General features: G+C 40.8%; 1 protein-coding gene across 5 annotated transcripts in view; it reads left to right on the top strand.

Moving 5' to 3' along the window:
• Positions 1 to 27,629, top strand: part of ankib1a (ankyrin repeat and IBR domain containing 1a) — a 129,212-nt gene that overhangs the window by 92,204 nt on the left and 9,379 nt on the right. For 3 of the 5 annotated variants that reach the window (XM_063044105.1, XM_063044106.1, XM_063044107.1), the window contains 7 exons: positions 1,974 to 2,060; positions 2,149 to 2,215; positions 3,667 to 3,812; positions 10,805 to 10,983; positions 11,892 to 11,943; positions 16,715 to 16,820; positions 19,036 to 19,166. In XM_063044105.1, coding sequence (XP_062900175.1) covers positions 1,974 to 2,060; positions 2,149 to 2,215; positions 3,667 to 3,812; positions 10,805 to 10,983; positions 11,892 to 11,943; positions 16,715 to 16,820; positions 19,036 to 19,166 — 768 coding nt within the window. Of the gene's footprint in view, positions 1 to 1,973; positions 2,061 to 2,148; positions 2,216 to 3,666; positions 3,813 to 10,804; positions 10,984 to 11,891; positions 11,944 to 12,343; positions 12,375 to 16,714; positions 16,821 to 19,035; positions 19,167 to 27,629 lie in introns of all 5 variants that reach the window. The other 2 variants (XM_063044108.1, XM_063044109.1) reach the window with 2 other exon arrangements.

Raw genomic sequence — 27,629 nt, 5'->3', positions numbered from 1 at the left:
TGTCCCTTTTGAAACATCTATACCTTGGAACATCCAGCGGTCATTGTCACAGCCAAATCTCGGTAATGGCCATAACATCATAGTTCCCTGCTCTTAAGTCCATCACCATTGTCCTGATACATCTCACATTAAAGTAAACATATTTCAACTCATCTAACTGAGTGAGTTGAAATGTACTTAATAAAAGAACGTAATGCAAGAATTTGATAAAGTGCAGCACAATAAGTTATTTGAAATATTACAGAAAACGCTAGATCTAGATTCGAAATCAGAAATCTGTACTGGGAACAAACTGCCGCAGTAAGACGAGATGGAGAAGTGAGTCAGTTTACGAAAATCAAAAGAAGCGTTAGACAAGGGTGTGTATTCTCCCCTGATTTATTTAATATATACAGCGAAACAATATTACAAAAAAATAAAAGACATCTTGGGAATCAAAGTTGGCAGTGAAAACATCAATAATTTTAGATATGCAGATGACACTGTGTTAATTGCAAGTACGGAGGAAGAACTACAAAACTTAATTGATATAATTGTTGAAGAAAGAGTAAAAATGGGTCTATCTATCAATTGCAAAAAGACAGAATGTATGGTGATATCCGAAAAGGAGAATCCTATCTGCAGGCTGAGAATAAACGGGGAAGACATAAAACAAGTACAGAACTTTTGCTACTTAGGAAGCTGGGTGACATCAGATGGCAGATGCAACTTGGACATTAAAGAAGAATAGGGATGACAAAAGACACCTTTACGAGAATGAAGAGTATACTGACCAATACTAAACTAGGCATGACAACCTGCCTCAGAGTACTGAAATGTTACATTTATCCAGTTATGTTATATGGCTCAGAATGTTGGACAATATCTAGTAACATGAGGAAACGAATTGTAGCAGCAGAGATGAGGTTTTTGAGGAGGATGCAAAGGATATCATGGACGAAACAAATATCTAACGAGGAAGTCATGAACAGACCAAACACAAAAAGAGAAATAATGTGTGAGATCATGAAAAGGCAACGTAACTTCATTGGACATGTGATTAGGAAAGAGGAGTTAGAATGCACGGTAATTATGGGAAAGACTGAAGGGAAGAAAGCAGGAGGAAGACAAAGACAAATGATGATGGGGACAGCAGCCAGAGAACTGGAAATGAATACCAATGAATTCATCCACTTGACTCGAAACAGGAGTGTGTGGGCCATGGCAGTCAAAGCTCAAACTGGCATGGCACCTGATGATAATGATGATGAATGCAAGAATAAAATATTTATTAAATACAGTTGATGTGTATCTGAATGTTCTGCCTCCTCTATTTGAAATTACACCCTTTTTTGATACCCTTGCCAGGGGGACAAGATTCTTACTGTCCACTTGATTCGTGCTTTTATGTTATATACCTCTTTAGAAGGTTGCCCATTCTGAGAGATGTCTGCACTTTTTAATGATTTTAATCATTTGTAGGTTTTAGTGGCTGATGGCACTGTTGCCACAAGTCTGGAATTCCTGCTCTAAACATCACTTATCTTTTAACATAAGCCATAAAATCTAATGAGTTGACTCTTGTCGCTTGGTCTCATTTTGTTTATATACACTGTAGTATAATGCCCCATATATTAAAGGAACTAAATCATTGTCATTATTGCTTTCTTCCAGACATGGGGGTCTGTTCTTTTAAATCACAAGTCTGAGGAAGGCAAGGATGGGTGCAGGGTCTATTAATGGGGAGAACGAAGTGAAAGGGCATTGACAGAGTATCAGTAAAATATGCTTTGTAAAAATGATTGACAGCCAAGAATCTGTTAGTAAGTCCTTAAAAAAAATTGGACTTTTCTCTATGTTTACTTTTGAATTCATTGTAATTAATTCTACAGTGCGATCCTAACACGTTTATCTTCAGACTCTGCTGGTTCTTTAAATTTTGAAAGTACAAATCCAGCGTACAGTTTTGAGTGATGATATGTCTTGTGTTTCAGGCTGAAAAAAAGCACAAGAAATTCCAGGAACTTGACAGATTTATGCACTACTATTCAAGATTTAAGAACCATGAGCATAGTTATAAGGTATCTCGTAGAAAGAATATTTATCTCATTGCTGCCACCTTTTGAATCAAATAAAAAATGAGTTGTTTTTTTTTATCTCCTGTACTAGTTAGAGCAACGTCTTTTGAAAACTGCCAAAGAAAAGATGGAACAATTAAGCAGAGCTCTAAAAGGTGGTAAGTGGAATAAATAAAATGATCAGCTTTCATAAACTGGCTGCATCCCTGAAATGACTCTGACCTGGCTGCGTTTAATAAGCAAATTAGTGTAGTTTATTCAGATTTTTGTAGCGTATAGGACGTTTGGCCTATTGAGCATTTGTCAGCTTTCAGAAAGAGCACTTTTCGAAGGTCTCACTTTTTTCTTTTAAGAAAGATCTTCCCAATTATAAATTCTAGTGACTACATAATGGAATATGCTTGCTTTAAACATGGCACTGTAATTATACCCACCTATCAATGATAAAGCTGTACTGAAGAAAAATTCCTATGTGCTATCCCACTACTCTTCTGCATTTGAACGTGACATATGTCATAATATGCAAGTATTGCTTACACAAGTGCAATGTATGTCCTTAATTTTGATTTGAGTTGCATCTGTGCAATATTTCCTTTAATTTTTCTTCTCTAAGTATTTCTCAAAAATGTGTTAATGTAAGCAAAGATAACTGCACAGTCTACTAATTTTAACTTTCTTACTCCTGAAGTGACTGACAATCCTCTTGTGTAATTTTTTGCACAGTTCTAAACTGTAGGACCAGGTATCCATTTTCTGTCTGTATTGTATTTTGTGTTACAAGTTTATTATGGGTAATTTGTCATGTGGGTTGGGGAATGGTAGAAGTAAATGAGTGTAGTTACATATTCATGCTTTGTCTTTAGTTCAGTTTAGTCTGGCTGAGAATTAGAGGCAACTGGGAATTATATATATTTTTTGTTGATCTTTAAGATCAATAATTTTTCTATTATGCTCTTCGCTAATTCTGATTATGCTAATTTAGTTTGACTGCTTAGTTACGCTGATTTGAACGCTAAGATCACCACATTGCTATTTTTAGTTTTGTTAGTATTTTTATCACTACAAAGTTGTTCACCTTTGCTGGTTTCGTAATAAAGGATCAAACGTACTTTCTTCAGTTTGGAAATTCGTTATTTTGGAAGCGCATCATACAATGCCAACCCCCATACTCGGTCTCTGAGCAGTTTTGGTTTGTTTTCAAGTAACCACTTCACTGCTGTTTCCTGTGCTGATTCTGTTCATTTTTATGTAATGTTTATGTTTATTATATAAAACCCAAACAATGTGGTCTTATTTACTGCCTAGTAAATTCTCTGATCCGGGTGAGTTGGAAACGGCTACATTATTTATTACTGTTGGTGAATAAAACCTAAATCAGAACAAACAGATGTATCCATATTCACACTTCATACATATAGTGCTGTGAACATAGTGATGGCACAAGCTCTTTTATGGCTGCCTGTGCGCCCTATAAAAGACATAAGCTTGGAAAATCTTGCAGCCTGCTGCATTTTGGCGATTTTAAAAATTGTTTTCATTGATTCGCTTTATGCATGTTATCTCTCCATGAGAGAAACTGGATATATTGTACATCGTTTTATTTTAATAGTTGAAGGAGTCTCTCCAGATACAACTTTTATTGAAGAAGCAGTACATGAGCTTTTGAAAACACGGCGTATCCTTAAGTGCTCCTACCCTTATGGATTTTTTCTGGAACCTAAAAGCACAAAGAAGGAAATATTTGAGCTTATGCAGGTATGTTTGCTGAGGTTAACTACTTCCAGTATTGACTATCTCAGTTTTGAAAGGCAGGAGATATATTTTAAAGTTATAAAATGATAGCACCAATTTACTTAATCTGCAGAGCGACATATTACTACTTAATTAAACACTTTACAGCACAATGATCTTTGTTTGAATTAATAATGGTAATAAATATTTATTCCTCTTAGATGAGAGGGATACTTGAAGGTAGATAGAGTCTTGCATTGTTTTATTGGTAGAATTCTGCCAGGTTGAACAACAAAACCACATTGCTGGAAATAGGCAGCAGATTGGGCTCCATGTACGGAGATGAATGCCCTCGTGGAGATGCATGTCGACTTCAGGAGGAGTGTCTCCTCTCCACCCACTCATAATTAAATTACTTTAATTTAAGCTGCTAATCAAATCTGGTTAATTGCACAACACCATATCCAGAATTGCCCTTTCCATAGAACATAGAATAGTACAGCACAGTACAGGCCCTTCGGCCCACAATGTTGTGCCGACCCTCAAACCCTGCCTCCCATATAAGCCCCCACCTTAAATTTCTCCATATACCCGTCTAGTAGTCTCTTAAACTTCACTAGTGTATCTGCCTCCACCACTGACTCAGGCAGTGTATTCCACGCACCAACCACTCTCAGAGTAAAAAACCTTCCTCTAATATCCCCCTTGAACTTCCCACCCCTTCCCTTAAAGCCATGTCCTCTTGTATTGAGCAGTCATGCCCTGGGGAAGAGGCGCTGGCTATCCACTCTATCTATTCCTCTTATTATCTTGTACACCTCTATCACGTCTCCTCTCATCCTCCTTCTCTCCAAAGAGTAAAGTCCTAGCTCCCTTAATCTCTGATCATAATGCATACTTTCTGAACCAAGCAGCATCCTGGTAAATCTCCTCTGTACCCTTTCCAATGCTTCCACATCCTTCCTATAGTGAGGTGACCAGAACTGGACACAGTACTCGAAGTGTGGCCTAACCAGAGTTTTATAGAGCTGCATCATTACATCGCGACTCTTAAACTCTATCCCTCGACTTATGAAAGCTAACACCCCATAAACTTTCTTAACTACCCTATCCACCTATGAGGCAACTTTCAGGGACCTGTGGACATGTACCCCGAGATCCCTCTGCTCCTCCACACTACCAAGTATCCTGCCATTTACTTTGTACTCTGCCTTGGAGTTTGTCCTTCCAAAGTGTACCACCTCACACTTCTCCGGGTTGAACTCCACCTGCCACTTCTCAGCCCACTTCTGCATCCTATCGATGTCTCTCTGCAATCTTTGACAGTCCTTTACACTATCTACAACACCACCAAACTTTGTGTCATCTGCAAACTTGCCAACCCACCCTTCTACCCTCACATCCAGGTCGTTAATAAAAATCACGAAAAGTAGAGGTACCAGAACAGATCCTTGTGGGACACCACTAGTCACAATCCTTCAATCTGAATGTACTCCCTCCACCACCACCCTCTGCATTCTGCAGGCAAGCCAATTCTGAATCCACCCGGCCAAACTTCCCTGGATCCCATGCCTTCTGACTTTCTGAATAAGCCTACCGTGTGGAACCTTGTCAAATGCCTTACTAAAATCCATATAGATCACATCCACTGCACTACCCTCATCTATATACCTGGTCACCTCCTCAAAGAACTCTATCAGGCTGCCCTTCACAAAGCCATGCTGACTGTCCCTGATCAGACCATGATTCTCTAATTGTCTATAGATCCTATCTCTAAGAATCTTTTCCAACAGTCTTCCCACCACAGATGTAAGGCTCACTGGTCTATAATTACCTGGACTATCCCTACTACCTTTTTTGAACAAGGGGACAACATTCGCCTCCCTCCAATCCTCCGGTACCATTCCCGTGGACAACGAGGACATAAAGATCCTAGCCAGAGGCTCAGCAATCTCTTCTCTCGCCTCGTGGAGCGGCCTGGGGAATATTCCGTCAGGTCCCAGGGACTTATCCGTCCTAATATATTTTAACAACTCCAACACCTCCTCTCCCTTAATATCAACATGCTCCAAAACATCAACCTCACTCATATTGCCCTCACCATCATCAAGTTCCCTCTCGTTGGTGAATACCGAAAAGAAGTATTCATTGAGGACCTCGCTCACTTCCACAGCCTCCAGGCACATCTTCCCACCTTTATCTCTAATCGGTCCTACCTTCACTCCTGTCATCCTTTTTTTCTTCACATAATTGAAGAATGCCTTGGGGTTTTCCTTTACCCTACTCGCCAAGGCCTTCTCATGCCCCCTTCTTGCTCTTCTCAACCCCTTCTTAAGCTTCTTTCTTGCTTCCCTATATTCCTCAATAGACCCATCTGATCCTTGCTTCCTAAACCTCATGTATGCTGCCTTCATCCACCTGACTAGATTTTCCACCTCACTTGTCACCCATGGTTCCTTCTTTATGTTTCTCACCGGGACAAATTTATCCCTTACATCCCGCAAGAGATCTCTAAACAGCGACCACATGTCCATAGTACATTTCCCTGCAAAAACATCATCCCAATTCACACCCGCAAGTTCTAGCCTTATAGCCTCATAATTTGCCTTTCCTCAATTAAAAATTTTCCTGTCCTCTCTGATTCTATCCTTTTCCATGATAATGCTAAAGGCCAGGGAGCGGTGGTCACTGTCCTCCAGATGTTCACCCACTGAAAGATCTGTGACCTGACCCGGTTCATTACCTAGTACTAGATCTAGTATGGCATTCCCCCTGGTCAGCCTGTCCACATACTGTGACAGGAATCCATCCTGAACACACTTAACAAACTCTGCCCCATCTAAACCCTTGGAACTAATCAGGTGCCAATCAATATTAGGGAAGTTAAAGTCACCCATGATAACAACCCTCTTATTTTTGCACCTTTCCAAAATCTGCCTCCCAATCTGCTCCTCTGTATCTCTGCTGCTACCAGGGGGCCTATAGAATACCCCTAATAGAGTAACTGCTCCCTTCCTGTTCCTGACTTCCACCCAAAAGAGGATCCTGCTACATTACCCACCCTTTCTGTAGCTGTAATAGTATCCCTGACCAGTAATGCCACCCCTCCTCCCCTTTTTCCACCCTCTCTATCCCTTTTAAAGCACTGAAATCCAGGAATATTGAGAATCCATTCCTGCCCTGGTGCCAGCCAAGTCTCTGTAATGGCCACTACATCATAATTCCATGTATGTATCCAAGCTCTCAGTTCATCACCTTTGTTCCTGATGCTTCTTGCATTGAGGTACACACATTTCAGCCCTTCTACCTTACTGTCTTTACACCGTTTACTCTGCTTCTCTTTCCTCAAGCCTCTCTGTATGTTAGATCTGGCTTTACTCCATGCACTTCTTTCACTGCTCTATCGCTCTGCGTCCCATCCCCCTCGCAAATTAGTTTAAGCCTTCCCGAACCATGCTAGCAAACCTACCTGCAAGGATATTGCTCCCCTTCGAGTTCAGGTGCAACTCATCCAATCTGTTCAGGTCCCACCTTCCCCAGAAGAGATCCCAATGATCTAAAAATCTAAAACCCTGCTCCCTGCACCAACTCCTCAGCCACGCATTCAACTGCCATCTCCTCCAATTCTTACCATCGCTGTCACGTAGCACTGGCAGCAATCCTGAGAACGTCACCCTTGAGGTCCTGTTCTTCAGCCTTCTGCCTAGTTCCCTGGTGGGCTGCTCTAAAAAGCCATCTAATTGGCATTCTACAAATCTCTTTTCAGGATCTAGTGCCAGCCTGATTTTCCCAGACCTTCTGCTTATTGAAGATCCCCATGACCACTGTTTCATTCTTTCTTTCCATTTGTAGTTTGTATCGCACATCCTGGCTACGATTTGGGGGCTTGTACGTGACACCCGTCAGGGTCTTTTTAACCTTGCAGTTTCTTAACTCTACCCACAGGATTCTGCATCTTCTAATCTTGTGTCACTTCTTGCTAAGGATTTGTTTTCATGTTTTACTAAAATAGCCACCCCGACCACTCTGTCCACCTGCCTTTCTCTTTGATGGATATGTATCCTAAGGTATTTAGGTCCCACTTGTGTTCTTCAATCCAAGTTCCCATGTTCTCAGTATTCTTTATTGACTTGTTTTTTTTTATATATTTGCACAGTTTGTCTTTTGTACATTGGTTGCTTCTCAGATTTTGTGTAGATTTTCATTGGTTCTATTATATTTCTTTGTTCTACTGTGAATGCCTGCAAGAAAATGGGACATATACGTACTTTGATAATATATTTACTTCTGAACTTTGAAGTTGATGCTGGCTTTTTTTTTAAACGTAGGATTGAAACCCAACAGTAGTTTGCAATAAAAAAAATAATTGCAGTCTTTTTTTATATATATATTGATAAGCTTCAGCAATTCTCAAGAGAATAGATTTAGGAGATCATTAGTTTTTAGCATTCAGTTAGCTTTATAATACCTTATTACCACAATCTAATAAACACTTAGAAATCAGATATGCCCGGTCTCATCTTTCAGAGGAAATGGGTAAAACTGATGGTTCTGGTACTAAAAACTGGGATATAGCAATAGCAAGAAAGGCTATTAACTCAGGAAATTAAAATAGAATCAATTTGGCTGCAACATTACCTCACTGCTCTTGTACACAATCCCCAGCTAATGAAGTCAACACTAATGAATGAAAGAAAAATGGAGGGCTCTGTAGAAGGGAAAGATTAGATTGATCTTAGAATACATTAAAGGGCCGGCACAACATCGTGGGCCAAGTGGACAGTACTGTGCTGAACAGTTCTATGTTCTACTCCTGTGGCTAGTAAGAGCACAAAGATCATTGCTTCCCTCGCTCCCATAGTAACCTTGGGTATATACAATCCAGCCCAGGGACTTATCTATCCTAATGGGTTTCAAAAATTCCCACCATCCTCTTTCTTAATGTCAACATGTACCGGCATATCAGTCTGTTTTATGCTGACTTCACATTTGTCAAGGTCCCTACCACAGGTAAATACTGAAGCAAAGTATTCTTCAAGGACCTTCTGTAACTCCTCTGACTCCAGGTACTTGTTTCCTCTCTTATCCTTGATCAGTTAGTTCCACCTTCACTTCAGTCATACTACAGTTCTTCACCTACATGTAGAATGCTTTGGGTTTTCCTTAATCTTGCTCGCCAAGGCCTTCTCATGTCCCCCACTAGCTCTCCATTCTTAAGCTTCTTGGCTACCTTATAACTTCCAAGTCTGATCCATACTTCCTGTACCTACATATTGTGTCAGGAATCCTTCCTGCACACACCTAAACAAATTTGCACTAAGGAGGTGCCAATCGATATTAGGGAAGTTGAAGTCACCCATGAAAACACCCTGTTATTTTTGTCTCTTTTTCAATCTTTTTATGAGTTTCATAAAAATATAAACATAACATAATAGTAGTACAAAGTTATTGGGAATACATTGTTATGATTAACATGAATGATTATAAAGCCAGATAACACTTAAATGATAAAACTCCCAATCATATAGGATACAAATGAATAATATAAAACAAAGAAAAATATCTTTAAAAAATCATGAAAAAGGCAATCCCCCCCCCCGAAAAAAAACTAATCTATACAGAATTAATCAACTAAACTAAAAAAAAAGACCTGGGCTGTTTTGTAACATCGTAAAAAAAGAGAGGAAAGAAAACCTTAGTGTCGACGACTCCGTTCCTCTCAATCTACATTACAGAGAAGTAAAATTAAGTTTGGAATTGGTCTAACCACCCTGTTATTTTTGCACCTTTTCAAAGTCTGCCTGCTGATCTGAACCTCAGTGTGTCTGTTGCTATGGGAAGGGGGAAATACTCCCAACAGAGCGATTGCTTTCTTCCTGTTTTTTGACTTTTATTTACAGAGATTCGGTAGTTGATCTCTCCACATTGTCCTCCGTTTATGCAGATGAGATATAAACCCTGATTAGCAATGCCATTCCCCCCACTTTTTACTTCCCTCCCTGGTCCTTTTTAAACACCTAAACTTCAGGACACAGCAGCCATTCCTGCCATTGTGCAAGTCAAGTCTGTATAGTGGCCACAATGTCATAGGTCCATATCCTGACCCATGCTCAAAAGTTTTCCATTGTTCCTGATACTTCCCATATATTTCAACCCATCCAACTAAATGCAATTATTCCCTTTCTGATGTCTATCCTTCCTCAGTCTCTCTACACACTATGTCTACCTTTATACCAATTGCTCCATCCTATGACCTATCACTCTAGTTCCCATCACCCCGCCAAACTAGATTAAACTCTTAACAGCTCTAGCAAACCTGGCTGCATGGATATTGGTCCTGCTCAAGTTCAAGTGTAACCTATCCCTTTTGTACAGATCATACCTTCCCCAGAAAGGTTCCCCAGAAGAGATCCCAATAGTCTGCAAATCTGAAACACTGCCCTGAACACCAATTCTTCAGCCACACATTCACCTGTCAAATGACCCTATTTTTGCCCTCACTAGCACGTGGCACAGGCAGCAATCCAGAGACTTCACCCTTGAGGACCTGCTTTACAGCTTCCTACTTGGCTCCCAATATTCCCCCTTTAGGACCTCCTTCCTTTTCCTACCTGTGTCTTCGCTACCAATATGTACCTACAGAAGACCAACAATATGGTAGCTTATTGCTATTAAACAAGATTATTAAACAAATCCAGAGCACATGATCTTGAACGTAGATATCTACAGTTCATTACAGGCCATTCAGCCCACAGTGTTGTGCTGACCATGTAACCTACACTAGAAACTGCCGAGAGTATCCCTATCGCATAACCCTCTATTTTTTTAAGCTCCGTGTTCCATGAGCATAATATTAGATCATGGGTTGCAGATTGGTTAATAAATTCCTCATATCCAAGTGAAATCTGGAAGTATAGAAACAAAGAAACTATTTTGAACTAAGGAACATGTATTAAAGAGTTGCACTTGGATAATCGTACACAGTGATGCAATTTAAATGCCCTTTATTCAAACAGACAGACTTAGAGATGGTAACAGAGGACCTAGCTCAGAAAGTTAACCGACCTTACCTCCGTACTCCTCGTCATAAAATCATCCGAGCAGCATGTCTTGTTCAACAGAAAAGACAAGAATTTCTGGCTTCTGTGGCTCGTGGAGTTGCCCCTGCAGACTCTCCTGAAGTACAAAGACGCAGGTACTACTTCAGTGATGCGTAACCTTTAGTTATTTCCATTTCTTTAAAGAAAAATCTGATTAAATTGAATTAAAAATTTAAAAATCAAACTATTTGGAATTAAGCTATTTAATTTATTTCCTTTACTAAAACATCCTTCCTCACTTTTATATTTCCTTTACTAAAACACCCTTCCTCACTTTTATATTTCCTTTACTAAAACACCCTTCCTCACTTTTATATTTCCTTTGCTAAAACACCCTGCCTCACTTTTATATTTCCTTTGCTAAAACACCCTTCCTCACTTATAGATTTTGGCAACTATTTAGTGATGTTATTACCCATGTATTAAATTTAAAATGTTAAATCTGTTTTATCCCAAACTCTTGTCTTGAGGATTTCGAACTAGTGCACTATCCAATGTTCCTATCCATTGAAAATTTCCAAACAGCATTGTTTTCAGAATGCAAGTCAATATTTTTTTTACTATCCATTTCACCGATTTGAATGTGGGTAAATGTTTGTGCTATTAATACAGAACATTAGCAGAAAGCACTTGTAAAAATATGTTTGAGAGAAAAGGGAAAAAAACACCTACCACAGCCCCTTAGTTTTTAAGTGAGGAGCAAACTTTGAAATTATTGAATTTAAGGTCAAAATATCAAACATAAACTACAGATTGAACTCAGTGGGTAAATCTTGGGATGAAATTTTAAAATAACTGCAATATTGAAAAAATATTCGCCCTAAAATGTCCTTTAAATAGTATGTTTGTTCATAAATAGAATAATTTACTTGTTTACCTTAAACAAATTGCAGTTATTGGTATTTTAGTTAGAACACTACTGCTATTGGCTGCCCACATAAATCAGTTAACATTAAGTAATGATCACTATCATATTGACAGAATTTTGACTTGTTTGTTACAGTTTTGCTGGTGGAACCTGGGATTGGGAATATTTAGGTTTTGCATCACCTGAGGTAGGTATACCCTGTTTGCAGTTATATGATATAGCCCTTCAGTGCAGTTTCTAGGAGGACCTTATTTAAAGGAGCTATCCTGAATAGGTGATGATAGTAAATGGTGCCAATAATTCTGCTGACAATCCTTAATCTGAAAATGTAGAATTTTGTTTTGCTTTAATTCAAAAGAACACTTCCGTCTGTACCAGGATTTTCAACTGCTACTTCCACTCCTGCAGCCTGGCTTAATTTCTGTAACAGGACCTGGTATGGAGGCAGACACAGTGGTTAATTACATCTGTCTATCTCTGTGCCCAACCCTGGAAGACCACATTGACCAGGTGCCAACCTTTAATGGCTGTGCTATTCTTAAAATAATTTTTTTACTTTTTATTTCTTTATGCAATACGGCCTGCAGGTATGGAGGACGGGACATAGAAGGCCTGCAGGTAAGGGTTTTAATAATTTGCATTTAAAAGCCTGTTTAGGCTGCAATTATTGTGCAGGACAGCTCCTTTAAATTCTTCTGTTCCAGTCATTGACTGTCAACATGTTGCGACTGCAGGAGACTACCACAATTGTTGATAAGTGCCATCTAAACCACAATCAGTTAACATTAGTTATTCTAGATTCATTCAGATTAAACTTACAGAAACTTTTTCTGATCCTCCAATTATATATTTGGGATTGTAGACTTTTCACAGGAGCAATTCCTGGTTGTGCATTGAATATGGACTTACTTATATGAAACTTACAAGGTGTGCAAGCAATGTTACAATAGGTTAGTAAACCAAAATGCCCAAGTTTGAAACATTGGATGCAGAAGCCTTTCTATGCAATCCTATATTTACTTAACCATCAATGAAAAGCAGAGTCACTTGGGGTTTTTTTTTGGCACTCCTGTTAAGAATTTGATTTTACGAATGTTACTTGCTGAGTGTTTATCAGTTCTTGAAGCTGGTGTCTAATCAAGTGTAAACTGTTAGCAGTCAGTGAGAATATTGCACCATTCTGTTACGGCTGTTCAGTTTTCATTTTATTACTTAATCCTGTTGCCATTTCATTTGTTCATTAGAACTTTTGAAACATTTTCTTTCAATTTGTGATGTTTGGTCTGAACAACAACTGAACCTCTTGACCATGTCTGCATGCTTTTGTGCATTGCGCTGCTGGCACATGATTAAACGATTAGATATTTGCATTAATGAGCAGGTGTATGGGTGTACCTGATAAAGTGGCCACCGAGCGTACATGAGTACACTCAGACCTTGCAGAGCACTGATTCGTTACTATGAGGTCATTCAATTCTTTATTGAAATTTTAAATCTTAAAAATGACAAAAATCCATTCTACAGAACACTTAAAACTTCTCAAGAGCAGCTGCCATTACAGTAAACATTTAATCAGCCAATGAAAGCGCTTTATATATGCTCTGAGCCACACACAGCCTATCACTTATTAGTTCACACTCTGCCTCCTCCACACGTGTGAACGTTCTTGCTCGGCAATTTATTCCACTTCTTTCACCCATAATGTCTGGAAAACAGCCTGCAACTTCCAGTGAGGGTAGTACATCTAAGATGTCTAGGAAAAGTATTAGCATGGATGAGAAACTGCAAGTGATATGGCTTTTGGAAGCTGGTGAGCATCAGGTTGATGTTGATACCTTTGAACTTGACTACATCGACGATTATAAAACTAATGCAGACAAGGTAAAAGCTTCTGCAACGGCAACCTCAAAATTGTCATCAACGAAGGTGACTCATTCAAGGAACTATTTGCTTGAAAAAATGGAAAATAGACTAAATATATGGGTGGATGACCAAACAACGAAACATGCCCCGAAGCCAGCTGATAATGGAAAACGCAAGAAGCATCTTCAATCAAATTCAGCAAGGCATTTGATAAGGTTCCCCATGCAAGGCTCATTCAGAAAATAATGAAGCATGGGATCCAAGGAGACCTTGCATTGTGGATCAAGAATTGGCTTTCCTACAGAAGGTAAAGGGTGGTTGTAGATGGTTCATATTCTGCATGGAAGGTGGTGTTCTACAGGGATCTGTTCTGGGACCCCTCCTCTTTGTGATTTTTATAAAATGACCTGGGTGAGGAAGTAGAAAGGCGGGTTAGTAAGTTTGCTGATGACACAAAAGTTGAGGGTGTTGTGGATAGTCTGGAGGGTTGTCAGAGGTTACAGCGCAACATCGATAGGATGCAGAACTGGGCTGAAAAGTGGCAAATGGACTTCAACCCAGATAAGTGTGAAGTAGTTCGTTTCAGTAGGTCAAACTTGAAGACAGAATGTAATATTAATGGTAAGACTCCTGGCAGTGTGGAGGATCAGCGAGACCTTGGGGTTCATGCCCATGGGGCACTCAAAGCTGCTGCACAGGTTGACAGTGTTGTTAAGAAGGCGTATGGTGTGTTGACCTTCATCAACTGTGGGATTGAGTTCAAGGGCTCTGAGGTAATGTTAAAGCAATATAAGACTGTAGACCCCACTTGGAGTCCTGTGTTCAGTTCTGGTCACCTCACTGCGGGAAGAATGTGGACACTATAGAGAGAGTGCAGAGGAGATTTACAAGGATGTGGTCTGGATTGGATTGCATGCCTTATGAGAAGAGGTTGAATGAATTTGGCCTTTTCTCCTTGGAGTGACTGAGGATGAGAGGTGTATAAAATGATGAGAGGCATTGATAGTGTGGATAGCCAGAGGTGTTTACCCAGGGTTGAAATGGCTAACATGAGGGGGCATAGTTTTAAGGTGCTTGGAAGTAGCTATAAGGGAGATTCAGAGGTAAGTTTATCACACAGAGAGTGGTGGGAGCATGGAATGCACTAACAGCGAAGGTGGTAGAGGCAGGTAAAATAGGGTCTTTTAAAAGACTCTTGTATAGGTACATGGAGCTTAGAAAAATAGAGGGCTATGCGCAAGGGAAATTCTAGGCAATTTCTAGAGCAGGTTACATGGTTGGCACAACATTGTGGACTGAAGGGCCAGTAATGTGTTGTAGATTTCTATGTTCTAAGAAGAAGAAGATGCGTCGGTAATATTCACAGCCCGCAGAAGTTGGTTTGATAGATTTAAACAGCGCAGTAACCTCCATAGCATACATAACTCTGGTGAAGCAGCTAGTGCAGACAGCAAGAGCCTTAATAACAAAGAGCTTTGAGAACTGGCAGAGCAACACATCCTGAGTGAATCTGAGGACACGGATGGAGATGAGGAAGCACCAGCAAGAAACCTCACCACAAAATTCCTCAGCAGTAGCATCAGCACGATCACACAAATCATAGACCAGATCATCAATAATGACCCTGACCAGGAGGGAGGCAATAAGGCAAAGAGAAGTGTTCCTGACGTGATTTCCTGCTAACAAGAACTGCTTCGTGAGAGGAAACTTAAGAAAAGGCAGTCAAATCTCAGCATCTACTTGAAGAAGAAGCCAAAGTTAGAGGAGGACCCACAGCCTGGTCCCTCCTCTAAGATGTAACCACCACCCACTTCCCTCCGCTGCTGCTCCACTGATGTACAGGTTAGGCCTATTTGCGTGTTTGTTATTCCTCAAATTACTGTGTATACATTAAATAATATGTCATATATCTTGGGTTTGATTTTTTTTCAGGCACACATGTCCATTTACGTAATGTTATAATGACCCTGCATAGTGCTGGTTTACATTGCGCTCCACCTCCAAGGCATGCATCCTCGGCCTTAAGCGGGGTCTGAGTGTATTGGAAGCCGGGTGTAATGTCATTGCTCATTTTTGCATGGTATACACACATGCATTTCAATCCTTTTGATCACTCTATTGAAATAACAAGACAATAACTGAATTTTTAAATCATATTCTTTTATTTTTTGCTTCTTACCAATTATTTATTAAATGGATAAAAGCATACTTCACCATGGAAATGAGGCACAGTTGATTTCACTGTATTTTGGGAGTTGGTATTCTCATAAATTACTCTGAAATCAACGCACTTCTTGAAACTGCTCCGTAATGCCTAGAAATCGCTTTATGGTTTGTTTTGTTAGGTAAATTCATATGAATTCCAAACATCAACAAAACAGCAAAATGAACCTGATATTAAGTAAATATACCCATCCATTCTAGTTACCTATACCTGACTAAAACTAGTGCGTATGACTAATTGACATACTAAACTGTAATTTTTCTAATATTAAAGCATAATTTATGGAGTACCATAAATACTTGAAGGTCAAAGGTTCATGGTATTTATTGTGCTAATTGATTACAGGAGTAGTGTTGCGATTTCAAATCACCCAGTCTAACACATTCGGAATGAGTATAATCTCTCAGGAATAGTATGGCGCCCATTAAGAGTTATATTATTCCCCACTGATATGAAACACTTCTTTATAAAAGCGTAGAATATTTGCTTTTGTGAGTAATCAGATAGTTCAGATCTTAGCCAATTTCTAGTTTTGTACACTAAGTCAGGTCTATAATCTGAAGACAAAGCACATTTGGAGTTTGGGTAAAATGTTTGAACCAGAACATGAAGATATGGTTTGATCATGATTTGAAATTAGTTATTTTGTCTTTTGTGTTTTATTTGAATTTATTTAAAAACAAGCAAAATTTGAGAAACAGTGCTATATAATTGGCAGATTGAAACATTAAAATTTCTCTCTATAGACTTGTGAAGTGCAATGAAGTGGTATTTTTAAGGTGGACAGAACAATAGACACGACTGTTGTATTAAAAAAAAAGCAAAGCTGTTCTACTACTAATGCAATCTTTCTGTTGCTGGCTGTATTTAGGAATATGCTGAATTTCAGTACAGAAGACGGCACAGGCGACGGCGAGATATGCATAGCCTTCGGAGTAACACACCAGATCCTGAAGATCCCAGTGATAATACAATAGGTAACACTGTAAATGCGAGCAAAAATTTCCTGGTTGATTTTTATACATGGAGCCTACTAAACTTTGAATGTCATATTTTTTATATAATTCAATAGCACAGTCATTTTCGAAGTTCACATTGAAGTAACTGTGGTGCTACACTAGAAGTGATGTGTTGAATTGGAACCTAGCTCTGGTCTGGACAGAAACAATGGGGTTACAAATTTCACTGACAGTGAAGTTCCCAATTAACTTGACTAGTCTTGACTGATTTCTTGATAAATCTCTGACATATTTAGAATAGAAAGTAAGGGAAATATAAATAATACATTTCAAGTATTACCAGGCACTTACTTTCTAATTTCAGTGACAATTCTCTTTCATTCTAAGGCTACCAGTGGATTTAGGACGATGCAAATTTAACTGGCCCAAATGTTTCTGAAGTTGCCATTTTGCATACCAGTAGTGCACTTTTAGACCAAAGTTGTAAATCTAAAGCTACTTGTGTCAGAAGTTGCTTGCTGTAAAACCACAGAATAAAACCTTAACACGAATAGATAAATTTAAAACAGCACCCTGCATCAATCTCTATTCCACATAACTTCGTGTAATTGCAACAGCAATTGCAAAATGATTTGAAATTGCTATCTGAAATTTGGTAGTTGTGTACAAAGGATGGATTCTAGAATGCAAAGATTTTTAAGGCAGTATCTTAAATTATAAATCTTAGAAAAAAATTCTAGATTTTCATCTCTTGTGACAAACTCTATATTCCTCTTGGAATTGCCCCTGAATAATATAATTTCTGTGCAGTTGGACTGATTATAGTTTAAAAAGCGACAGAATTGTGCTAACTCCTCACAGGTAATGACTGGATTTTAGATCCTCTGAGATGTTGATGCCAAGTAACTTGAAACTGCACACTCTTTGCACCGTTGACCCCCTCAATGAGGACTTGTGCATGGTCCAATTAAGGGTGTGGGTGATTGTCTTAGATGTTTTTGTTGTGATCGCAAGACCCTGTTGGATGTTGGTAATGTGGATAACTGCAAGTCACTGGTCCATTGAGGAGACCCACAGCAGGGAAGCTGCATGGCTGCAGTTTTTGCATGGACCAGGCCCTCATGCCTCAGAGCCACCTGTTGCAGGCACCTGGCAAGGAAATACCAGAGCTGGTTGTGTGCCACTGGGTTCTGTGCTGTGTTGGGGGCTGGCTCCTCCCTTCAGTGCTGCCCTCCAGTGTTCGCTTGATGGAAAACGATCTGGATTGCATTCACGCATTCATCTGTGGTTGCATTTGCACAAGATGAGGATCTACTGCAGGCTTGTTCTTGCAAAAACGTAATTCCAGGGCTACATTCATGAACCATCAACCAACAGGCCATGCCACTTGGGCTACATTATTATTTTCTTTTTTTTTTTGAAACTGTATGTTTTTTGCTATCATAATTATATGTGCTTGTGTGACTGTTGGTACTGTGTATTGTAGCTTGGCCCCGGAGGAACAATGTTTCATTTGCCTGTATTAGTGTGTATGATTGAACTTGAAAACTGAGATTATGAGCACCTGTGCAAGCTTGCCTGTGAGAATGTTATAACATTGTTTGAAATATGAGATTCTATTCAATTTTGGTAATGCTAATAATAGTAAAGAGGGTCTTTAATTTTTTTTTGAATTTTCAACACTTGCTTGTTTTAATTTATTAAATACAGTATCCCATTCTTGGGTGTCCTATTGAGACCAATTTTGAGGTGAATTTAATTGTTTTGCATAAATAGTTGAAAGTCATGACCATGAATTCACATTTAAAGCACTGGCTGCCCTATTCCTAATCTACTGGACATGGTGTGCAATTCTTAACCGTTTATGTTTTAACCAAGAAAAGTATTCAGTTATTTTGTTATCTAAGCAATCACTTTGATAACTCTTTTGACAATATATATAAATGTCATTATGACTTTGTAATATACAACCTCTTCATTTAAAACCAAAAAGAAGAGAAAATCTGCAGATGCTGGAAATCCAAGCAACACACACAAAATGCTGGAGGAACTCAGAAGGCTAGGCAGCGTCTATAGAAAAAAGTACAGTCGACATTTTGTCCCGAAACTTCGACTGTACTTTTTTCCATAGATGCTGTTTGGCCCACTGAGTTCCTCCAGCATTTTGCGTGTGTTGCTCATTTAAAACCAACATTATTGCAGCAAATTCATTCATTTTGATGCTTTATTCTAGATACCCAAGAAGGCAACAGTAGGCGACATGGTACTTCCATGGTGAGTTCAGCATCTATGAGTATTCTGCACAGCTCTTCGCTTCATGACTATACCCCTGTCAGTCATTCTGAGAACCAGGACTCTCTGCAGGTATCTCTCTTGGTGCAAATCTCTATCCTTCAACCATCTTTGCTTTGCTGCATGTTTTAACTCGATTTTAAATAAATACCTTTGGTTTCTATCCAGTTAACAAATGTTCTGTTATAATGTAATGTTTTACAATTCATCAAAAGTTGTGGCTCCGTTTCTAGTGATTTTCCATTAGTCATCAGGTTATGTGCTTAAATTTAGCTTTGTAAAAAGCAAAGCATTAAATCCAGTGAAATACTGAAAGTTCTTTCCTATTAGATGTTGTCTTTTGATTGAGAAATTAACCATAGGTCCATCTCTTACCTTAGTATTAAAAGATTGCACAGGTCTGTTGCCTCCCTGGTGCCAGGGTCCGTGATATCTCGGATCGAGTTCTCTGTATTCTCAGGAGGGAGGGTGAGCAGCCAGATGTTGTGGTCCACGTAGGGACCAATGACGTGGATAGGAAGGAGGAGGAGGTCCTGCAAAGAGAATTTAGGGAGTTAGGTGCAAAGTTGAAGGACAGGACCTCCAGGGTTGCAATCTCAGGATTGCTATGTGTGCCACGTGCTAGTGAGGCTAGAAATAGGAAGATAATGCAGCTAAATACGTGGCTAAAGAGATGGTGCAGAAGGGAGGGCTTCATGTTTCTAGACAATTGGGCTTTGTTCCAGAAAAGGTGGGACCTGTTCCAATGGGACAGTTTGCACCTGAACTGGAGGGGGACTAACATCCTTGTGGGAAGGTTTGCTAGCGCTGCTCTGGCGGCGGGGGTTTAAACCAGATTTGCAAGGGGAGGGGAACCAGAGTGTTAGAGCAGATAGTGAGGTGGAGGAGGATAAAGGTCATGCGAGGACTGCATGTATAGACAGTAATCAAAGGTTTGTACGTGATAGAAATGTTCTCAGGTGCATCTATTTCAATGCAAGGAGTATTGTAGGTAAGGCAGATGAGCTTAGGGCATGGATTGACACGTGGAATTACAGCATTATTGCTATTAGTGAGACTTGGTTGCAGGAGGGGCAGGACTGGCAGCTTAATGTTCCGGGGTTCCGTTGTTTCAGATGTGACAGAGGGGGAGGAATGAAAGGGGGAGGAGTGGTTTTACTGGTCAGGGAGAATATTACAGCTGTGCATAGACAGAACAGCCTGGAGGGCTTGTCTACAGAGGCCATATGGGTGGAGCTGAGGAACGGGAAAGGTGTGACCACACTAATAGGGTTGTATTATAGACTGCCCAATAAAGAGAATTGGAAGAGCAAAACTGTAGAGAGATAGCAGACCGATGTAAGAAACAGAAAGTTGTAATAGCAGGGGATTTTAACTTCCCACATATTGACTGGGACTCCCACATTGTGAAAGGGTTAGATGGTCTGGAGTTTGTCAAATGTGTTCAGGAAAGTTTTCTAAATCAATATATAGAGGAACCAACGAGAGAGGATGCAATACTTGATCTCCTATTAGGGAACCAGACAGGTCAGGTGGCAGAAGTACGTGTAGGTGAACATTTTGGGTCCAGTGACCATAATGTCATTAGTTTCAAGTTAATTGTGGATAAGGATAGGTCTGGTCCTCGAGTTAAGGTTCTAAATTGGAGAAGGGCCAATTTTGAGGAAATGAGAAAGGATCCAGGAAGAGTGGATTGGGATAAGTTGTTTTCTGGCAAGCATGTGTTCAGTATGTAGAAGGCATTCAAAGGCGAAATTTTGAGAGTTAGAGTTTGCATGTTCTTGCCAGGATTAAAGGCAAAGTTAACAGGCATAGGGAACCTTGGTTTTCAAGGGATATTGGCGATCTGGTTAAGAAAAAGAGAGAGGTGTATAGCAGGTACAGGCAACAAGGAACAAATGAGGTACTTGAAGAGTATAGAAAATGTAAGAAAATACTAAAGAAGGAAATCAGGAAGGCAAAAAGAAGACATGAGGTTGCTTTGGTAGATAATGTGAAGGTAAACCCGAAGGGTTTCTACAAGTATATTAAGAGTAAAAGGATAGGTAAGGGACAAAATCGGTCCCCTAGAAGATCAAAGTGGTCCTCTATGTGTGGAGCCTCACAAGATGGGGGAGATCTTAAACAGTTTTTTTGCATCAGTATTTACTCAGGAAACTGGCATAGTGTATATGGAAGGAAGGAAAACAAGCAGTAGTGTCATGGAACATATAGAGATTAAAGAGGAGGAGGTGCTTGCTGCCTTACAACGAATAAAGGTAGATAAATCCCCTGGGCCTGACATGATATTTCCTTGGACCTTGAGAGAGACTAGTGTAGAAATTGCAGGGGCCCTGGCAGAAATATTTAAAATGTCCTTAGTCACGGATGCCAGAGGATTGGAGGGTAGAACCATAGAAACTACAGCACAGAAACAGGCCCTTTGGCCCTTCTTGGCTGTGCCGAACCATTTTCTGCCTAGTCCCACTGACCTGCACACGGACCATATCCCTCCATACACCTCCCATCCATGTATCTGTCCAATTTATTCTTAAATGTTAAAAAAGAACCCGCATTTACCACCTCGTCTGGCAGCTCATTCCATACTCCCACCACTCTCTGTGTGAAGAAGCCCCCCCTAATGTTCCCTTTGAACTTTTCCCCCCTCACCCTTAACCCATGTCCTCTGGTTTTTTTCCCCCCTTGCCTCAGTGGAAAAAGCCTGCTTGCATTCACTCTATCTATACCCATCATAATTTAATATACCTCTATCAAATCTCCCCTCATTCTTCTACGCTCCAGGGAATAAAGTCCTAACCTATTCAACCTTTCTCTGTAACTGAGTTTCTCAAGTCCCGGCAACATCCTTGTAAACCTTCTCTGCACTCTTTCAACCTTATTTATATCCTTCCTGTAATTTGGTGAGCAAAACTGAACACAGTACTCCAGATTCGGCCTCACCAATGCCTTATACAACCTCATCATAACATTCCAGCTCTTATACTCAATACTACGATTAATAAAGGCCAATGTACCAAAAGCTCTCTTTACGACCCTATCTACCTGTGACGACACTTTTAGGGAATTTTGTATCTGTATTCCCAGATCCCTCTGTTCCACTGCACTCCTCAGTGCCTTACCTTTAACCCTGTATGTTCTACGTTGGTTTGTCCTTCCAAAGTGCAATACCTCACACTTGTCAGTATTAATCTCCATCTGCCATTTTTCAGCCCATTTTTCCAGCTGGTCCAAGTCCCTCTGCAGGCTCTGAAAACCTTCCTCACTGTCTACTACACCTCCAATCTTTGTATCATCAGCAAACTTGCTGATCCAATTTACCACATTATCATCCAGATCATTGATATAGATGACAAATAACAATGGACCCAGCACTGATCCCTGTGGCCCACCACTAGTCACAGGCCTCCACTCAGAGAAGCAATTTTCTACCACCACTCTCTGGCTTCTTCCATCAAGCCAATGTCCAATCCAATTTACCACCTCTCCATGTATACCTAGTGACTGAATTTTCCTAACTAACCTCCCATGCGGGACCTTGTTAAGGGCCTTACTGAAGTCCATGTAGACGATATCCACTGCCTTCCCTTCATCCACTTTCCTGGTAACTTCCTCGAAATACTCCAACAGATTGGTCAAACATGACCTACCACGCACAAAGCCATGTTGACTCTCCCTAATAAGCCCCTGTCTATCCAAATGCTTGTAGATTCTGTCTCTTAGTACTCCCTCCAATAACTTACCTACTACTGACGTTAAACTCACCGGCCTATAATTTCCCGGATTACTTTTCGATCCTTTTTTAAACAGCGGAACAACATGAGCCACTCTCCAATCCTCCGGCACTTCACCCATAAACAGCGACATTTTAAATATTTCTGCCAGGGCCTCCGCAATTTCAACACTAGTCTCCTTCAAGGTCCGAGGGAACACCCTGTCAGGTCCCGGGGATTTATCCACTTTAATTTTCCTCAAGACAGCAAGCACCTCCTCCTTTTCAATCTGTACAGTTGCCATGGTCTCACTACTTGATTCCCTCAATTCCATAGATTTCATGCCAGCTTCCTTAGTAAATACAGACGCAAAAAACCTATTTAAGATCTCCCCCATTTCCTTTGGTTCCGCACAAAGCCGACCACTCTGATCTTCAAGAGGACCAATTTTATCCCTTACAATCCTTTTGCTCTTAATATACTTGTAAAACTCTTTGGATTATCCTTCACTTTGACTGCCAAGGCAACCTCATGTCTTCTTTTTGCCCTCCTGATTTCTTTCTTAAGTATATTCTTGCACTTCTTATACTCCTCAAGCACCTGATTTAGCCCCTGTTTCCTATACATTTCATACAACTCCCTCTTCTTCTTTATCAGAGTTGCAATATCCCTTGAGAACCAAGGTTAAAGATGAAGCCACACTCAGGTTGGAGGAACAACACCTTATATTCCATCTGGGTAGCCTCCAACCTGATGGCATGAACATCGACTTCTGTAACTTCCGCTAAGGCCCCACCTCCCCCTCGTACCCCATCTGTTACTTATTTTTATGCACACACTCTTTCTCTCACTCTCCTTTTTCTCCCTCTGTCCCTCTGAATATACCTCTTGCCCATCCTCTGAGTCCCCCCCCCCACCCCGCTTGTCTTTCTTCCCGGACCTCCTATCCCATGATCCTCTCGTATCCCCTTTTGCCTATCACCTGTCCAGCTCTCGGCTTTATCCCTCCCCCTCCTGTCTTCTCCTATCATTTTGGATCTCCCCCTCCCCCTCCAACTTTCAAATCCCTTACTCACTCTTCCTTCAGTTAGTCCTGACGAAGGGTCTCGGCCTGAAACGTCGACTGCACCTCTTCCTACAGATGCTGCTTGGCCTGCTGCGTTCACCAGCAACTTTGATGTATGTTCCTTATTCCTATTCAATTTGCCTTTAATCCTGACAGGAACATACAAACTCTGCACTCTCAAAATTTCCCCTTTGAAGGCTTCCTACCTACCAATCACATCTTTGCCAGAGAACAACCTGTCCCAATCCACGCTTTTTAGATCCTTTCTCATTTCTTCAAATTTGGCCTTCTTCCAGTTCAGAACCTCAACCCTAGGACCAGATCTATCCTTGTCCATGATCAAATTGAAACTAATGGCGTTATGATCACTGGAACCAAAGTGCTCCCCTACACAGACTTCCGTCACTTGTCCTAATTCGTTTCCTAACAGGAGATCCAATATTGCATCCCCTCTAGTTGGTCCCTCTATATACTGATTTAGAAAACTTTCCTGAACACATTTTACGAACTCTAAACCATCTAGACCCCTAACAGTACGGGAGTCCCAATCAATGTATGGAAAATTAAAATCCCCTACCACCACAACTTTCTGTTTCCTGCAGTTGTCTGCTATCTCTCTGCAGATTTGCTCTTCCAAGTCTCGTTGACTATTGGGTGGTCTGTAATACAATCCCACTAATGTGGCCATACCTTTCCTGTTTCTCAGCTCCACCCATAAGGACTCAGTAGACAAGCCCTCTAATCTGTCCTGCCTGAGCACTGCTGTAATATTTTCCCTAACAAGCAATGCTACTCCCCCACCTTTCATTCCTCTGCCTCGATCACATCTGAAACATCGGAACCCTGGAATATTAAGCTGCCAGTCCTGCCCCTCCTGTAGCCAAGTTTCACTAATTGCTACAACATCATAATTCCACGTGTCAATCCACGCCCTCAACTCATCCGCCTTCCCCGCAATACTCCTAGCATTGAAATATATACACCTCAGGAGATTTTTACCACCACTCACAACCTTTCTATCAGCGGATTTGCTTAAACTTTCAACATCATTTATTTTCACCCCAGCCACACTGTCAGCTCTGGCACTCTGGTTCCCATCCCCCTGCAAATCTAGTTTAAAGCCTCCCCAATAGCACCAACAAACCTCCCTGAAAGGATATTGGTCCCCCTGTGGTTCAAGTGTAACCTGTCTCTCTTGTACAGGTCCCACCTGCCCCAGAAGAGGTCCCAATGATCCTGAAATCTGAAACCCTGCCCCCTACACCAGTTCCTCAGCCACTTGTTCCTCCTCCAGAGCATCCTATTCCTACCCTCACTGGCACCTAGCACAGGTAGCAATCCTGAGATTACCACCCTTGAGGTCCTGCTTTTCAACTTCCTACCAAGCTCTCTATACTCACTGTCCAGGACCTCTTCACTCTTCCTTGCTATGTCATTGGTGCCTATGTGCACCACGACATCTGGCTGGTCACCCTCCCACTTCAGAATGTCATGCAATCAATCAGAGACATCCTTGACCCTGGCACCTGGGAGGCAACAAACCATCCTGGATTCTCTGTCACGACCACAGAACCTCCTATATCTGCACCTCTAACTATCGAGTCCCCTATCACTACCGCTCTCCTCTTTTTTCCCCCCTCCCTTTTGCACTGCAGAGTCAGACTCAGTGCCAGAGATCCGGCTACTGCAGCTAGTCCCAGGTACGTCATCCCCCCCCAACAGTAGCTCATGTTGTTCCGTTGTTTAAAAAAGGCTCACTGATTAAGGATAGTCAGCATAGCTTTGTGCGTGGTAGATCGTGTTTAATGAATCTTGTAGAGTTTTTCGAGGAGGTTACCAGGAAAGTAGATGAAGGAAAGGCTGTCGATGTTGTCTACATGGACTTTAGTAAGGCCTTTGACAAGGTCCCACATGGGAAGTTAGTTCAGAAGGTTCAGACACTAGGTATCCATGGAGAGTTTGTAAACTGGATTCAAAATTGGCTGTGTTGGAGAAGACAGAGAGTGGTAGTGGATGATTGCTTCTCAGGCTGGAGGCCTGTGACTCAAGGGCCTGTGCCTCAAGGACCTGTGCTGGGACCATTGTTGTTTGTTATCTATATCAATGATCTAGATAATAATGTAAATTGGATCAGCAAGTTTGCTGACGACACTGAGATTGGAGGCGTTGTGGACAGCGAGGAAGGCTTTCAAAGCTTGCAGAGGGATCTGGACCAACTGGAAAAATGGGCCAGAAAATGGAAGATGAAATTTAATGCAGACAAGTGTGAGGTGTTGCATTTTGGAAGGACAAATCAAGGTAGGACATACACAGTAAATGGTAGGGCATTGAGGAGTGCAGAGGAACAAAGAGATCTGGGGATTCAGATATATAATTCCCTGAAAGTGGCATCACAGGTAGATAGGGTTGTAAAGAAGGCTTTTGGCATCCTGGCATTCATAAATCAAAGTATTGAGTATAGGAGTTGGGATGTTATGGGGAGGTTGTATAAGACATTGTTGAGGCCAAATTTGGAGTATTGTGTACAGTTCTGGTCACCTAACTATAGGAAGGATATCAGTAAGATTGAAAGAGTGCAGAGAAGATTTACTAGGATGTTGCCGGGTCTTCAGGAGTTGAGTTACAGGGAAAGATTGAACAGGTTAGGACTTTGTTCCTTGGAGCGTAGAAGAATGAGGGGAGATTTGATGGAGGTTTACAAAATTATGAGTGGTATAGTTAAGTCACTTTTTATTGTCATTTTGACCATAACTGCTAGTACAGTACACAGTAAAAACAAGACAATGTTTTTCAGGACCAGACAGAGTAAATGAATAGGCTCTTTCCACTTAGATTAGGAGAGATAAATATGAGAAGACATGGCTTTAGGGTGAAAGGTGAAAGGTTTAGGGGGAACTTCTTCACTCAGAGTGGTGGGAGTGTGGAACGAGCTGCCATCTGACATGGTAAATACGGGCTCACTCTTAAGTTATAAGAATAAATTGAATAGGTACATGGATGGGAGAGGTCTGGAGGGTTGTGGACTGAATGCAGGTCAATGGGACTAGCAGAATAATATTTCGGCACAGACTAGAAGGGCCGAATGGCCTGTTTTCGGAGCTGTAGTGTTCTATGGTTCTATGGTATCAAAGAACTATGGAATCCTTCATCAACAACACCTAAACAGATTATGTGGTTATGATCACATCCTTGATTATGTTACTTGTGTGCAAACTGGTTGCTGATGGTCTAATTGTATATACATCAAAATATATACCATTTCAATGGCTATATAGCATTTTAGGCTACGTCCACACTATGCCGGATAATTTTGAAAACGAAGCTTTCTCTCTTTGTTTTGACCCTCCGTCCACACTAAAACGGCGTTTTCATCCCCCGAAAACGGAGATTTTCAGAAACGGTCTCCTGAGTGAATAAATCTGAAAACGCCTGATATCCGTTGTAGTGTGTATGGGGTAAACGGAGATATTTAAAAACGCTGTCATGACACCACCACAACAACAATGCTTTTTCTGCTTCTGCTTGGTACTGCACAAGCACTGCCGTATGGCTGATATAACACGCAGTCGGTGTGAATGGCATGAGATTTAAATTGTAAAGTGAGCTTTTTTGACTATTTAAAAACGCTGTCATGACGTGCCGGAACAGATAGCCATACGGTGAATCACCTTCATACAAGCAAGGACAGAAAACAGGGCAGAGTGAGTATACTTATTTATTCAGTAAGCTATGGGTCAAAGTATTTGGTGACTACGGCAT

The sequence above is a fragment of the Mobula hypostoma genome, chromosome 3 (assembly GCF_963921235.1).
Source record: "Mobula hypostoma chromosome 3, sMobHyp1.1, whole genome shotgun sequence".
Taxonomy (NCBI): domain Eukaryota; kingdom Metazoa; phylum Chordata; class Chondrichthyes; order Myliobatiformes; family Myliobatidae; genus Mobula; species Mobula hypostoma.
Note: the sequence above shows the minus strand (reverse complement) of the source record. Positions and strands in the feature narration are given on the sequence as shown.